The sequence below is a fragment of the Elephantulus edwardii genome, unplaced genomic scaffold (assembly GCF_000299155.1).
Source record: "Elephantulus edwardii isolate Elephantulus edwardi_28Jun2011 unplaced genomic scaffold, EleEdw1.0 scaffold00155, whole genome shotgun sequence".
NCBI lineage: Eukaryota > Metazoa > Chordata > Mammalia > Macroscelidea > Macroscelididae > Elephantulus > Elephantulus edwardii.
In genome coordinates this window covers 7,407,781-7,423,831 of record NW_006399905.1, presented here as the reverse complement: position 1 = coordinate 7,423,831, position 16,051 = coordinate 7,407,781, and the positions used below count along the sequence as shown (strand labels likewise).

The window sequence follows — 16,051 nt, the reverse complement described above, 5'->3', positions numbered from 1 at the left end:
ATTTCCTTCAAAACATCCTGAACTTCTTCTTTCATCACCATAGGCTCTTGCTCATATGTTGTTTCATGAAATTCTTCTGTGTCTGCCAATTCCTATTGATAAAATGACTCGGTATATTCTTTCCACCTTCTTTTAATACTTCCTGGATCATTTAATATTCTGCCAAAAACATCCTTGATTATAGCAACTCGTGTGTGGCTATTAAGGGGGGAAAATTTCAATTAAATGGTAATTTTAAATTAAGTCCTCAATTGAAATGTGTTATCGCTTTAAAGTGAACTAAGAATAGGAATCCCAGAACACTTGATTGTGCTTATGCAAAAACTATACTTGGAACAGGAGGCAGTCATCGGAATTGAGCAAGGAAATACTTCATGGCTCAAAATTGGGAAGGGTGTACTCCAGGACTGTGTCCTATCCCCATACTTTTTCATTCTATATGCAGAACAGATTATCCAGGAGGCTGGGCTCTATGAGGAGAAATGTGGCATCGGGATAGAGGAAGACTCATCAACAATCTGTTTTAAGAAGATGACACAACCCTGCTTGCTGAAACTGAGGAGGCCCTGAAGCGTTTGCTGTGGAAGGTACGGGACTGTAGTCTTCAGTATGGATTGAGGCTCAATATCAAGAAAACAAAGATTCTCACAACTGGGCCAACTGGCAGCATCATGATGGATAGTGAAGAGATTGAGATTGTTCACAGTTTTGGTTTGCTTGGTTCCACAGTCAACACTCTGATACCAACAACCAGGAAATTAAAAGATGTATTGGGATTGGAAAGTCTGCTGTTAAAAAGTCTGCTCTCTGAAGTACTGAAGTGCAACGATGTCAGTCTGGAGACTAAGGTGTGCCTGATACGTACCATGGTCTTTGCAATCACTTGCTATGCATCAGAGAGCTGGCCAATGACTAGGGATGATAGAAGGAGAATTGATGCCTTTGAGCTGTGGTGCTGGAGAAGAGTATTGAACATACCATGGACTGCTAAGAAAATAAACAGGTTTGCCCTGAAGTGGGTGAAGCCAGGCTGCTCCTTAGAGGCAAGGATTCTGAAGCTTCATCTGACATACTTTGGGTATGTTGCAAGGAGGAACCAGTCCTTGGAGAGGGATGTCATACTTGGGAGGGTGGAGGGTTAGTTCAAGAGAGGAAGACCCTCAATGAGATGGATTAACTCAGTGACTGGGATAATAGGGGTAGGTGTGTCGAAGACAATAATGTTGGCTCAGGCTAGAGCAAGGTTCAGAGCTGTTGTAGACAGGGTCGCTGTGGGTCACAGGTGACTTGACGGCATATAACAACAACACAGCATGGCCAGATGGGGTTGTAAGTGACACAGACTGCACTTGACTACTAACCTAGGAAGAATCACTGCCTTTGAGCTGTGGGTTCAACGAAAGAGTACCACATACCCCATGGCCTGCCGAAAGAACAAGTATGTCTTAGAGAAGGTGCAACCAGGCCACACGTTGGAGGCAAGGATGGTGAAACTTCATCTCACATACTTTGGGGCGCATGTTTGTCAGAGGGAGCCAGTCTTTGGAGAAATGCATGCTGGGAGAGTTGGAGAGTCAGAGAAAGGAAGGCAAGGTTCAGATCCATTTTCTATTGGGTCACTGTTGTACATGACTTGATGGCCCCAAACAACACTAACCTAAAGGCTGGTGGTTCAGACCTTCTGAAGGAAGCCATAGGGTTTTCTGCCAAAAGGACAAACAAATATGTCTTAGAGAAAGTGCAGCCAGAGCACTCCTTGGAGGCAAAGATGATAAAGCTTCAGCCCACATAACTTCAAGCATGTGTCTAGGAAAGGCTGTTCCTAGGAGCAGGACGTCCTTCTTGGAATGATGGAGGGTCGGCAAAGGAGAGGAAGACCCTCAACCAGACAGATTGACACAGTGATTGCTGCAGTGGGCTCAAGGGTGTCAGGAGGTATGAGGATGGCACAGAATTGAACAAGGTTTCAAATCTGTGGTTCATAGGGTCACTAAGTGTCATACTCAACAGCACCTAACATGAAGAAGGCCTAGAGACCCTTTGTTCAGCATATAGGGAACTCTTGTGGTAAGACTCTGTGCTGCAATCCCAAAGGCACATGGTTCAAATCTACCAACTGCTCTGAGGGAATAGGGTGTGCAGCCTCTTCCTTTGCCATTTACTGCCTCTGAAAGCCCACTAGACGATAAGCTATAAGTCGATTCTGACTCAGTGGACAATAACAACACTTTAGCCTGTAACATACGTATACCCTTTCCTCATGAGAGCACTCTTTGTAAGCAGTCATTTGAATTTGAATACTGTCCATTTGCTAGCTTGTTGACCTTGATCAAGTTCCATTCTCATGGACCTTGAGCTGCTTTCTCTAAAAGTGAAACTAATGGATGCCTCAAATTAGGCTTTTATTAAAGGGTTAAAAGTAAAAAAAACTAATGATGATCCAAATCTTACTTCTCTTGGATCCAGATCCTTGTTTTGACTTGTCTTTGTATCTTAGACCTGGTGCCCTCCTTGGCGCGTGGTGGTTCCAGAATCAGTTCTCAGCTACTGGAGGGCAGTGAGGGATCGTTCTGTCCCACCCTGCACCTGGTGACAGTTTGGGGGCATGACCCGTCCAGAATGCCGTTACTGTGGCCAGTTTTAGCAAGCAAGCAGATGATACACAACAGAATCTCTAAGGGCTCTGATATCTGTGTAAACATGCTGTGGCTTTCATATGTGATGTTGGACAAAGATGACTGATCTAAAGAAGGAAACATTAGAATTGTCGAGTTGGAATGACTGTCGAGATTTTTTACATTCTCTCTCTCTTTCTCTCTCAGATTCATTCTCTCTCTCTTTCTCTCTCAGATTGGTTGATTAATTAGTTACCCGTTTAACATCTTAGCCTGTACTTAGAACCAGTGTAAATGACTCCAGAGTCGTGAGCCTATTTCATAATCCTATGCAGTTCCCTCCTCCTAGATTATAACTAACTACTTGAGAACAGCAGTTAGTAGTATGTTGATATATATCTTCTGGGGGTCCCTAATCGGCTTTCATGAATGGTGTTAACTTACTGAGTGCCACGCTTGGAACCTCCTTGTCAGCAGAGAACAGAGCTTTGCTCTGGGGCCTGAACGGATATTGATCCAGCGTGGCCTTGCCTAATGAGTCATTTGGTTTACCGTGTTCTGGTGTCACAGGCTGTTGTTCTCAGGTGACCTCGCTGACTCAGGAGCACATTTGTGTGCCAGAGCTTCCTGCAGAGACAGTGTGAGGCTAAGGGAGCTGAGAGGGAGAGGAGCTGGTCCTCAGAATGGTCTTGCTGGACCCTCTGCACCTCCGCCTAGCTGGCTGTGGACGAACATTGAGACCAGCAGAGGGGACGTTGAGAGGCAGAGAGGAGGGATGTAAGCAGGAGTGTGGGGGCAAGGAGAGCAGTTCAGGCCCTGCATGGACAGCAGAAAGGACTGCTCCTCACCAGCATGATGGTGAAAGCTTTCTTCAGACTGAAATATTTAAAATTTGCATTTAGTACCAATGGCTGATATGTAACATCTGTCCATCCCTTGTTCATTACTGCGGCTTTAGCATCAATCAGCAGACCTGTGCACAGTAGAATAAAATACGGTCCTGTCCAGTCTTGGGGTTTGTTGGTCTATCCACCACTGGGGCAGCTGCGTATTTTGAGTGCCTTCCAGCCTAAGGGATCATTACCCAGCACTGCATCAGACACTATTCTGTGTGGTTCATGGAGTTTTTCACTGGCTGAGTTTCTGAAAGTTTGTCAGACCGCTCTTTCTAGTCTCTCTTTGTCTGGAAGCTCCACTGGAAACTGTCCACCATTGGAGACTCTGTAGCAGTTGAAATTCTGGTATCACAGCTTCCGGCATCCCAGCACCTTACAAGCCACTGCAGGGCACAAACAAGTGGCTCTTGGGTGAGTTTCTTCACGAGGTTTTAATCTAACTATTTTCATGGTGATTTCTCTGGCAAACTGTGAAAAGAATCTTCAGTGAAAGAAAAAACAAAATGTAATTAATTGAGAATACGTGAAATAGACATTTCAGAGGCTTTTTAGGTTCTAGACCTCATTAGTTGAAAACAAATGTTGGAAATGTACAACCAGTGAATTCCGGTTCCAGGCTACTGCAATAAAGCATATTTCACAAGAAAGTGAGTCACAGATTGTTTTTTTCAGTGCGTATAAAAGTTATGTCTGTCATCTACTAAATGTGCAGTGTTGTTGTTGTTAAGTGCCATCGAGTCACAGGAGACTCATAGCGACCCTATGAAGGAGAGTCCTCAACGCTTGGGTGCCTTTCATCCTCTCTCCAGGTTCATAGGGTTTCCAGAGGCACGCTATTATGGAAGTGGATGCCACTCCTCCTTCCAAGCTTGTTTTAATCGGGGAGCTCCATCCCACTCTCTGTCCACATTGGGTAGCCAATCATTAATGCATTTGACACATGCTGTATCATGGTCAAATGTGCAGTAGTGTTCTGAAAAATTTTGAAATACTGATGAGAATTACCAAAGTGTGATCTATAAACATGAAGTGAATGTGTACTGTTGGGAAAATTGTGATACTGATAAACTTGCTTAATGTAAATTGACCACAACCTTAAGTTATTAAAAAAACCCCAAACAACCCCTCCCCCCCCAATACTTTTTGTGGAGTACAAAACAGAAAAGCACAGTAAAGTAAGTGTGCCTGTTAATTTGGATGCTCGGGGAATGTCTGAGTTGAATGAACGGAGATTTGATGACCAGAAGCAATTGAAGAATAGATTCAAGGGTAAAGTACCAAAGCTTAACTTGAAAATCTAGAGAGTATGTGGTTGACTTTAGAAACAGATTCATGGGAACGAGGCTAAATGAACGTTATTTCCTGCAAAGCTGATTGAGACCCTTTCTGTGCCTGGGTAGATGTGCAAAGGAGAAGGAGGCATGTCCCTGCCCTTGAGCAGTAACAAGGAGCCAGATTAGCAAGCAATTTTAATGCAACAGAGTCTATTGTCAAACTCTTAAGAAGAAGTGAAGCTGAGCTCATCCCCACCGGTAGAAACTGTCTAAACAGAAGGAAATATATTGGAAGGCGCTATTAACAATGGTTTTTCTAGTAACAATAACAAGGACAAATTGTGATTTTTTTCCTGATTCTTGTAATAAAAATGATTATTTTGAATTACGAGTGCTATAAAGTACATGACAAATGTTAGCCAGTAACTCTGTTTTCTTTTTCTTTTCTTTTTTTTTTTGCACCCTTAGTGTCAAATCAACTGTGCCTTGACATCTTTTCACACTGCTTTGGAACTTGCAATAGATCAGAGAGAAATCCAACATGTGTGTCTATATGAAATTGGTAAATATGAGATGCCCATCACTTCCTTGCTGTAAAATAGTTCTAATGCTTGGCTTGTGCAATTTTTCGTTATTCGTACCTTTCAGTTTGTGTCTGTGTAAAATGCTTACTGTCCTATACAACAAGGACTGTGTTATCCCGGTGTAAGTAAGAGTAGTTTTTACTCTGATTATTCTTGTTATTACTTTAAAATAGTTTGTGCTTTATGATATCTTGATTTTGGATGATTGGTAATGTTAAATGAGTTGATAATGACCATTTATAAGTAACATATTGGACTGCATGCCAGAAATCAAAATTACTTGCTTATCAGTTTTGACTTGAGAATACAAATAATTAGTGGCATCAGAGAACATTAGGCAGGTACATCGCAGTGCCAGCTCTCCCACCAATAACCCTGGGACCTGGGCAAGTTTCTTAAGTTTCCCAGGTCACTCTTTGCCATTAGTGTTAAGCTGCCTCCCCTTGTGCTGGTTGTAAGGTTTGGATGAAATAATAGTTTACACATTATCTGGTACGTGCCAGGAACACTGAAGGCCCTCCAAAGATGTTAGCTGCTTCTCTCCAGCTGAAGATGCATTTATAAGCAGACTGTGAAGTGTTTACCTATCTAAGATTTCCCTCCTTCTAAGCAATTGTTGCTCTAAGATTTTTGCTGACTTCTCTATTATTCTCTTACCTCATTGTATTAGTAATTCTGTAATCTGTGTAGGTAATAGTTACTCCATTAAACAAACAAAACTTTAGTTTTTAAAATTATTTTTCTTTTATATTGGTTTGCATACAGAATCCATACACATTGTATTTCATATATATACAATGTGTCTCACATGTTCCTCTATTCACATTGTGTTTCATTGGCTCATTCCCATACATTGTGGGTTTTTTTACCCCTTTCAGTCTTTTTGTGTGTGTTTCACACTTTTCCTCCATTGACATTATGTTTCAAGGTATTATTTTTTAAATATAGATTTGCTCTCCAGATTTTTATATACATTGACCCAAATACTCATGCATCTCTAAAATATTCATATACTCACTGAAAAGATAATCGAGCTGTCATCTCACAAAAAAGGCTATGGGATACTTTCAGCATAAAACAAGCTAGTATTTCATAGCTATCTTCATCTTTATTGAGTTTTCAAACTCTGAGAAATAAACACATTTTAGAGTTGAAGATAAATATGCTTTTGTAAATTTACCACATATTCTTTAAATGCACGTCATCTCATTTAGCTGTGAAGGATAGAGGTAAATGGTAATTTATAGAGGGAGTGCATGGGGCACAAAGACATAAAAATGCACTCAAGTGACAGTCAGAATTGGGACTCAGAAATTTTCTTCTCTTCACATACACAAAAAACTAGGCTACTTATGGGGGGAGGGCAGAGGGAATATATATTTTTTTCCATAGTATACCTCTCATCAGCCAACTTTTAAAAACTTGAACAATTTTTAAAATTAGATATTCTTTCCAATTTTTTTCTTTTTTTCCAATTTTTTCTTGATGCTGCTGCTTCACTTTTTCCTTTTTTATTAAGATTTTAATGAAAGTTTATAAAGAACTTGGATTTCCACTCCTTCATTGTTGCACATTTTCTTCCCTAACCTTCCTCCCTGCCTCCCAGTTCATGTTTTTCTTTGGAAAAAAGTTCTTTCATTGTCATACAGTGTCCTCCCCTAGACCACTTTACTACCCAGCTCTTAATTCTGGACTCTTGTCATGCCAATAATACCTAATCATATATTCCTTTTATACAGTTCTCTTCCTCATCTGTTTCAATGCCGTGTACATTATTTATTTTCTCTTTCTTAATTTTTCCCCCAACCCTCATATAAGTCCTATTTTATAACAGTGGCATTGTGCAGTATTTGTCTTTTTGTAACTGAGATACTTCACTCAGCATAATGTCCTCTATGGTCACCCATTTTGTATACTTCATGAGTTCTTTGTTTTTCAGTGCTGCATAATATTCCATTGTGTGAGTATACCACAGCTTCCCTGCCCTGTCCATTTGTTTGTTGATGGACACTTGGGTTATTTCCAACTCTTTGATGTTGTGAACAAAGCAGCAATAAACATGGGTGTGCATATATCTGCTTGGGTGGCAGTTGTGGTTTCTTTAGGGTCAAACAAAACTTTTAAGAAGAAGTTCATATGTTTGTTTGTTTCCATTAAACCTAATACTATAAACTTGCTGTGTATAGCATGTTGTTGTTAAGTGCTGTCAAGTCGTAGATGACTCATAGCGACCCTATGAACCAAAGACCTGAACACTTGTATAACTTTCATCGTTTCTCCACATTCATAGTTTCCAGAGGCAAGCTACATCAGAAGTGGATGCCACTCCTACTTCCAAGCTTGTTTTAATTGGGGAGCTCCACCAAACACTGTCCACCATGGGTAACCATTATCACATTTGACACATGTGTCACAGTGTTTAGCATCACAGCAACCCAGCAACTTGTATTATATAACAAAAATAAAAATAATAATTTTAGTTAACACTATAAAGCTGTATAAAGAATTTGCCCAAATAAAACTCAATCTTCGTGTAGAACAGGGATTGGTGCCCTGCTTTACTGTTGAGAAATGGGAGAGTAAAACAATCATTGCCATTGTTTCTCTAAACATTCCCCTCTAATAACTGGCAGGCAGTTCTGTTGCTCAGCACCAGGTGGTGGATCCCTTACCTATACACAGGATGATAAAACAGAATCCTTGAGAAGTAGAGGGAGACTTGTTCAGGGAAACTGACAAATGCAGCATGGCCAGATAGGGACATGGAGTTCTTCATTTGATGGTCTCCTCACAGCCATATAGAAGAGAAATTAGTAAAGAGTAGAGCAAGGAAAAGTGAGGATCCTGCTGAGAATCTGAAGGAAATTTGGGATCCGGGAAGCTGTCTGCAGAGCAACAGTGGCGAAGAGACAGAGAGTGCACAGGGAGGCAATTTGCAGCTCAAGTCTTTGCAACTCAGAACTCCAGCTCATAGCCCTGGAATAGGAACTGACTCATAGCTCACCCTCTTCTGAGTTTTCTGCAGCTGTAAATGGCCGTGGAGGAGCTTGCCCATCTTTCTCCTGCGGAGGAGGTGTTGGATTTGAACTGCCAGAGAGCTGCCACTTTGGCGTCAGCAACACAGCTCCCCTGGACTATATCACCAAGGGTCCCCTCTCCCACTAGGTGTTTCTGTAGGTTGGGACCCTCATATGTTTGCCACTTGTTTCACTTGCTGTGGATAAGGTTGTGTTCCTGAATTATGTTCCAAACCTCCATGATGACTTAGGACCAGGGGATGGCAGATAATTAGACAGAAAATGTATTTATATTATAGAATGTTAGAGCTGAAGGAAGCTTAGAAAGCATCTAACCCACCACTCAGGTAGTAGGAAGGATAGTTGGGTAAGTGGTAAAATCTGTTTTGACTTCCTATTACAGTTTTGTGCTACCTTTCACCTCTATTTTGCATTTTGTTAAATCTTATGTCTACTATTGGATCTAATGTATACTGTGCAAAACAAAATAGTCCAGACTTTTACCCTTGAGCACTGGTGGCCAAGTATCAGAAGCTGTGCTGCAATCCCAAAGGCTTGTGGTCTGAGGCCACCAGCTGCTCCACAGGAGGATAGGCAGTCTCCTTTTGTGCAATTAACTGCCTCTGAACTAGAGGATCATTTGTGGGTCAGTTCTCACTCTATGGTGCAATAATGTTTACAAAACAAAACATTCCAAACTTTTCCTCCAAAATATGCTGGTTTTATATCATATCTCATCAAATTTGACACAGAATTTTCTGAAAGTAGAATCTCTTCACACTCTCTAAGTTTAAATGTCACATCCAAGATCACACATGTGATACCAGACACACCTGATACCAGAATTTTCTTTCATGGAGGAAATAATGTCTAAAGAAAAGAACCTTGGCCTTCCTTTCTGCCTTTTCTCCCTCTTAGTTCAGTGGCTTTGAGCACAAAACTCCTTGATGTCTTGGATACCAGCCTCCACCTTTGGAACGGTCTGGTAAGGGCTACCAATTGCCAGCAAATCAATTGTGATTCAGAAAAATCCCAGAGGCCAGAAGGAAAACGGCACCTAGCGTTCCCTGCATTATAATCTTTCTGGAGACAAAGATTGTCCCTTTCCTCCACGGAGCGACCTGTGGGTTTGAGCTGTAACCTTTCAGTTAATGGCCAAGTACTTTGGGGCTTCATTCATGGTGTCAGCGATGATAAGGATGGTGCAGGATAGGACGGGTTTCACACCCATTGTCTATAGGGTTGCTGTCCATCTTACTGGACTCAGTGACACCTAACAACAACAACAACTGCTGGCTTACATGGAGTCCAGCCAGCCTGCCCCCCTTAAAGGTAAAGATGGTGAGAGCTCATATCAGACAATGTGAACATTACCAGGAGGGCACAGTGCAACATCATGCTTGGGCGGGGGTCAACCTAAAAGAGGAAGTCTATGCAGCAAACAAGCTCGAGCAGGGTAGCAATTGTGAAGATGGTGCAGGATTGCGTAGTGTCTCCTCCTGCGTGGGGTCACTGAATTGGAATAAAGTTGGTGGCCCCTGAGAGCAACAGCTGTTGTCACCAGGAGCCCTGATAGGGTGGTGGGTAAGCGCTTGGGTTCTAACTGAATGATGAAGAGTTTGATGCGACCAACCACCCCACTCCATGGTGGGCTGAGGTGGCTGTCTGCTTCCTTAGATTTTTAGCCCTGGATAACCCCGCCTCCCCCACCCCCCCACCCCCCCAGGGCAGTTCTACACTGACGCAGTGGTTAACAGGAGGCTTAAAAGGCCCCTCCCATCACTTTTCTTTACAACTGTAAGAAACCAAATTTTATTTCAGGGGAAGGTGGGCTCCTGCCTCAGCTCCCCCACATTTATTGGGCAGGGCGGGGGGAAAGTATCCATTTCTAACTATCTGGCCTTTTGCTCGTCATAAAGATATTAAGAAGAAGAATATTTGATTAGATGTTTCAAGCTGGCCGCTATGTCTGCAACCTCATGCCGTTGCTTCCATTATTTTTATGTGCATGTGCCTCCTCCAGAGAAACGCTGCATAGGCTGATGCCAATGTCTCAGTTGTAAGGAGCAAATTGGATTGTTTCCTGAGTTTAACTCAACTCATTGCCATCGAGAAAGAACTAACTCATAGCTGGCCCTGTGGTGGGTTTTTGAGGCTGTAAATCGCACAAAAGGAGATTGCCTGCCTTTCTCTCATGGAGCTGCTGATCAACTAGAATTTGAAGAGAGGCATGGCCATTGGATGAGACTAGCAGCGCATTGCCATGGAGCAACTGGGGGTTACCCTAGAAACCTTTAGAACCCTTTTCTATACTTCTCGGTCAGTTGTGAAATAAGAAGTACCTGTCTACTTCTAAGTTCGCATTACAAGTATGAAGTCTGGAGAAAAACAAAATATTGCAGTTTCTTAAGGTGAAAAAATACTGCTTTAATGTGTTCTAGTAGTTAATATAGAACCCCCAGTATATGATAGTGGTGCAACTTGAAGTATTGGAAGCTCCAGGCTTTATGGTAATACCTGACTGCTTGTCTCTCCTAGGGTGGTGCAGCATGATCGAGCTGAACTTCAAGGATGCATTCGATTCCTTCGAGAGACTTAAGAACGAATCCCGGTGGTCTCAGTGCTATTACGCCTATTTGACCGCAGGTGAGTGGCTGGTGGTCTGCACAGCCACCTCCCTGTACTGTGAGCTGGCTCGCTTGCCCTTGAAGAATAATAACAAAAGGATGGCAAAGGTGTGATGTTCTTACACACTTTCTCCAGCCTGTTGTTATTGTTGTTGTTAAGTGCTGTCAAGTTGAGTACAACTCACAGCAACCCTATGTACAAAAGATCTGAACTCTAATATTCATAGAGTTTCGAGGCATGTTGTTTAGGAAGTGGCTCTCACTCCTGCTTCCAAGCCTGTCTTAATCTGGGAGCTCCAGCAAACATGTTCACGATGGGTAATAATTAATGGTCTTTGACACACCAGTGATATGGCGTTCATATCACAGCAAACCCAAGCTATGCCAGTATAGCAAGTAACAAACTGACAGACCAGTGCTGTACCACTTAGAAGAATGTTCTTTCCAAACACAATTAACACCAAGCCCAAGGGATAGGGATGTTTATCCTAGAAGGTCTGTAGCAGCTGAATGCAGCAAACACTATCCAACTCCCAGAAACTCGCCCCAGGGCACCCTGCACCATCACTCACCTTCCTCCTCTGGGCTTGGTTTAGACATGTGTTCATTGTGAAGAGAATGCTTTATTACCAAGATTTCCCCTGGATCTCCCCACTTCAGTCAGCTTCTATCTGTTCTTACCCACTTTCTTTACTTCTCATATGATAGTTATAAGAATTTAAAAACATTTTAAGAGTGTAGCATGTTTTAAAATTGTGGTGATGTTATACTTATGTGCCTTATTTGTTTCCTGGCTGCACGGGCGCAGAGGTTTGGAGTAGGGGCTCCCACCTTGTTGACACTGGTAACCAGTTGCCATAGAGCCGAGCAGCCCTACGTGTGAGGACAACTGTGGAAAGCAAAGAGTTCAATAGATGATGAGTCAGAGTAGATAACCACCCCTTCCTCTTCTGCTGCTGGTATATTTGCAGTATGATTTTACAGAACACGTGGTGGTATATTTGCAGTGTGATTTTACAGAACACGTGGTGGTATATTTGCAGTGTGATTTTACAGAACACGTGGTGGTATATTTGCAGTGTGATTTGACAGAACACGTCTTGGTATATTTGCAATGTGATTTTACAGAACACGTGGTGGTAGCATTAGAACTGCAGTTTGTAAATTCAGTTGTTTTGCTGCCACCTAGTGGAGAAGATTGCTATCTGTAGCCTTTACTGTGAAATAAAAAGCATATGCAAACAATTGAAATCTCAAAAGCAAGTGGTTTGAATCCACAGGGTGTTCCACAGGAGAAGTATGGGCAGTCTCTTCTGGTGAAATTTACTAGGTAGTATTGTATATAGTTTCCTTTCAACAAATATATGCACCCATTGTAAAATCCTTGATACCTTTTTCTAAGTGTCCTTAGCATGTTGTTGTTGTTAGGTGCCATCGAGTCCCTTGCGACTCATAGCGACCCTATGTACAACAACTCTAAACTCTGCTCTGTACTGTGCCAATCTCATTGTCTCTGACAGACTCATCCCGATTGCCCCAGTCACTGAATCAATCCACCTCCCAGAGGGCCTTCCCCTCCTGCGCCTGCCCTCCACCCTCCCAAGCATATCCTCCTCCAAGGACCTGTCCCTCCTTACAACATGACCAGAGTATGTCAGACGAAGTCTCAGAATCCTTGCCTCCAAGCAGCAGCCCGGTTTAACCCTCTCCAGGATGAATCTGTTTGTTTTCTTAGCAGTCCTCAGCTCTTCTCCAACACCAAAGCTCAAAAGCATTAATTCTCCTTCGATCCTCCCTAGTCATTGTCCAGCTCTCTGACACATAACAAGTGATTGCAAAGACCATGGCCTGTACCAGAAGCACCTTAGTCTCCAGAGACACACCGTTGCTCTTCAGTACTTTAGAGAGGTCCCTAACAGCTGACTTTCCCATCGCAATACGTCCTTTAATTTCCTGGCTGCCGGTGCCAACAGTGTTGATTGTGGAGCCAAGCAGACTAAATCTGTGAACAATCTCAATCTTTTCACCATCCATCCTGATGCTGCCAACTGGTCCAGTGGTGAGAATCTTTGTCTTCTTGACATTGAGCCTCAATCCATATTCAATCCAGGGACTGAAAGCTGCAGTCCCTGACCCTCAGCAGCAAGCGCTTCAGGTCCTCCTCAGTTTCAGCAAGCAGACCACCAACTTCTCATATGCAAGTTCAAGCTGAAGAAAATTAAACCAGATCCACAGGAACCAAAATATAACATTGAGTCTATCCCACCTGAATTTCAGAACCATCTCAAGAACAGGTTTGAGGCCTTGAACACAGATGAGCGAAGACCAGATGAGTTGTGGGAGGATATCAAGGATATCATCCAAGAAAAGTGCAAACGTTCACTACAAAGACAGAAGAGGAAGAAAAGACCAAAATGGATGTCAGAAAAAACTCTGAAGAGTGCACTGGAGCACAGAGAAGTCAAAGCACAAGGAAGATTTCAAGATATTAAAGAGCTGAACAGAAGATTTCAAAAGGCAGCGAGGGATGACAAAGTAAAATATTACAATGAAATGTGCAAGGAGTTGGAGTCAGAAAACCAAAAGGGTCGAACTCGCTCAGCATTTCTTTTTTTTTTTTAGCATTCCCAAGGAGTTTAATCAGTTAGGTCATTGGAGAGAACACAGTAATAACATAAAAGCTTTATTCTTTTATTTCTTTTAAATTTAAAGAAACTTTGATTATAATTTGTTAAAAAGGTTTTTTCCAAACACTCAAAACATAATATGGGAATGACATCTTTTCCCCCCTCACTCAAAATCATGACGTCCATAGAATATATCCTTGTTGACCGGTAAGAAGTTACACTTACTTAACCTGGTATCTGCTATACCTCAGGCATTAAACCTACCCAAACACTCATGGTTCAATTCCACAAAGGTGAGCGAATCTATTCTCTCAGGAGTAACATTTTCAAATATAAAAGACTTCCTCTACAAGCAAAGAGTTTCTAAAGTATATAAATTACACTCACAGGACCTGATTGAAAGGCTGAGGAGATTTCACTTTAGAATGCACACTCACACACACACATACACACACACAGGAGCAAACGCTTCCATGCAGACGCCACTACTCTAGGTTACATTACACAGCACACTGCAGGATTGTACTTCTACTAAGTAAGAACCAAGCCGGTCCTGGGGGACACTGGGAGTGGAAGGTGTCTGCATTAGAGCAGTCTTAACTGCATCCCCCAGAACCTCCTGTCCGTCTCCAGCCCAATGCCCGTGACCACTCTCAGAAAGACAGGATGGTCTTGTGGATGATCTCCACAGCCTCCAGGATCTCGTCCTCCTTGATCACCAGTGGAGGCGCCAGCCGGATGATAAGCACTGTGGGTCGGCTTGGCCAGAAGTCCATTGTCTCGAAGCTGGAGACACACCTTCCAAGCATCGTAATCTTTGGTTTCTTTAATGACGATGGCATTCAGTAACCCTTTTCCTCGGACAGCAGTAACCACATCAGAAGGCAGTTTCATGAGTTCACGTCTCAAGAGGACACCCATTCTGCACGCGTTTTCAGTCAGATTCTCCTCCTCCAAGACCTCAAGGGCTGCGATGGCCACGCGGCAGCCAAGGGGGTTCCTGCCGTAGGTGGAGCCGTGCTCCCCGGGTTTGATGGGGAGCATGACCTCATCGTCACACAGCACGGCGGAGACAGGGTACAAGCCCCCGGAGAGGGCCTTGCCAAGCAGAATCACATCCAGCCTCACATCTTCATAATCGACAGCCAGCCACCGGCCAGTTCTGGCCAAGCCCGTCTGGACTTCATCAGCGATGAAGAGAACCTGATGCTGGGTGCAGATTTCCCGCACGCCCTGGAGGTAGCCCAGGTCCATGATGATGACGCCGGCTTCACCCTGGATGGGCTCCACCATGAATGCGGCCACATTGGGGTCCTGGAGAGCGCGCTCGAGGGCAGGCAGGTCATTGTAGGGAATGATTTCAAAACCCGGCATGAAGGGTCTGAATCCATCATAGCTGGTTGGGTCTGTAGAACTGGAGATGGCAGACATTGTTCTACCCCAGAAGTTTCCAGCTGCAAAAATGATCTTCGCTTTGTACTTGGGCATGCCCTTGACTGTGTAAGCCCATTTCCGGGCGAGTTTGCAGGCTGTCTCTCTGGCCTCCATGCCTGTGTTCGTGGGCAGCACTTTGTGGTAATTGAAAAGCTTAGTGATGTACTCTTCATATTCTCCAAGCACATTATTGTAGAAAGCCCTGGAGGTTAAGGTCAGCTTCTCTGCCTGCTGCTTCATGGCATCTACGATATTCGGGTGGCAGTGACTCTGGTTGACAGCACTGTAAGCGCTCAGGATTAAAGTACTTCCTTCCTTCCACATCCCAGACGTAAATCCCTTTTCCTTTCTCCAGGGCTACAGGCAGAGGGTGGTAGTTGTGTGCCCCATACCTAGATTCCCGTTCAAAAATGTAGTCAGAGGATGGAGGGCCTTGGACTGTTTTTTTGGTGGCAACAGAAACAGCAGAAGGCGCTGAAGAATGAAGCCCCCTCCGAAGCAGAGACATGGTCTGTGATTGGGCCACTTTGGTAAGCATCATGTCTGTCAAGGAGCAAGGCTACCGAGCTTTCTTCCCACGGTTCAGGCTTGAGTAAGAATTTTGAACTTGGGATTCAAGGCCCAACTTCAGAGGATCCAGCAGCTCTTGACCGGTGGTAGGGAGTCTGCACCAGGGTGTCCACTGAGCTGCTCAGCATTTCTTAAGCTCAAGGAACTGAAGAACAAATTCAAACCTCAAGTTGCTATAATCAAGGATGCTTTAGGCAGAGTATTAAATGATCTAGGAAGTATCAAAAGATGGAAAGAATAAATATAATGAGTCATTGTATTGAAAGGAATTAGGAGAAACATAAGAATTTCATGAAACAACATATGAGCAAGAAATAGCAAAAAATAAGGCCCCAGGAATAGATGGTATACCAATTGACATATTTCAGCTAACAGATGCTGCCCTGGACGTGCTCACCAAGTTGTGT

General features: G+C 43.2%; 1 protein-coding gene and 1 pseudogene across 1 annotated transcript in view; one reads left to right on the top strand and one right to left on the bottom strand.

Annotated features, from left to right (window-relative positions):
* Positions 1–16,051, top strand: part of TTC39C (tetratricopeptide repeat domain 39C) — a 94,009-nt gene that overhangs the window by 47,764 nt on the left and 30,194 nt on the right. The window contains exons 6-7 of the mRNA XM_006895045.1: positions 5,254–5,347; positions 10,925–11,032. Coding sequence (XP_006895107.1) covers positions 5,254–5,347; positions 10,925–11,032 — 202 coding nt within the window. The remainder of the gene's footprint in view (positions 1–5,253; positions 5,348–10,924; positions 11,033–16,051) is intronic.
* On the bottom strand, positions 14,294–15,612 carry LOC102860694 (annotated as a pseudogene).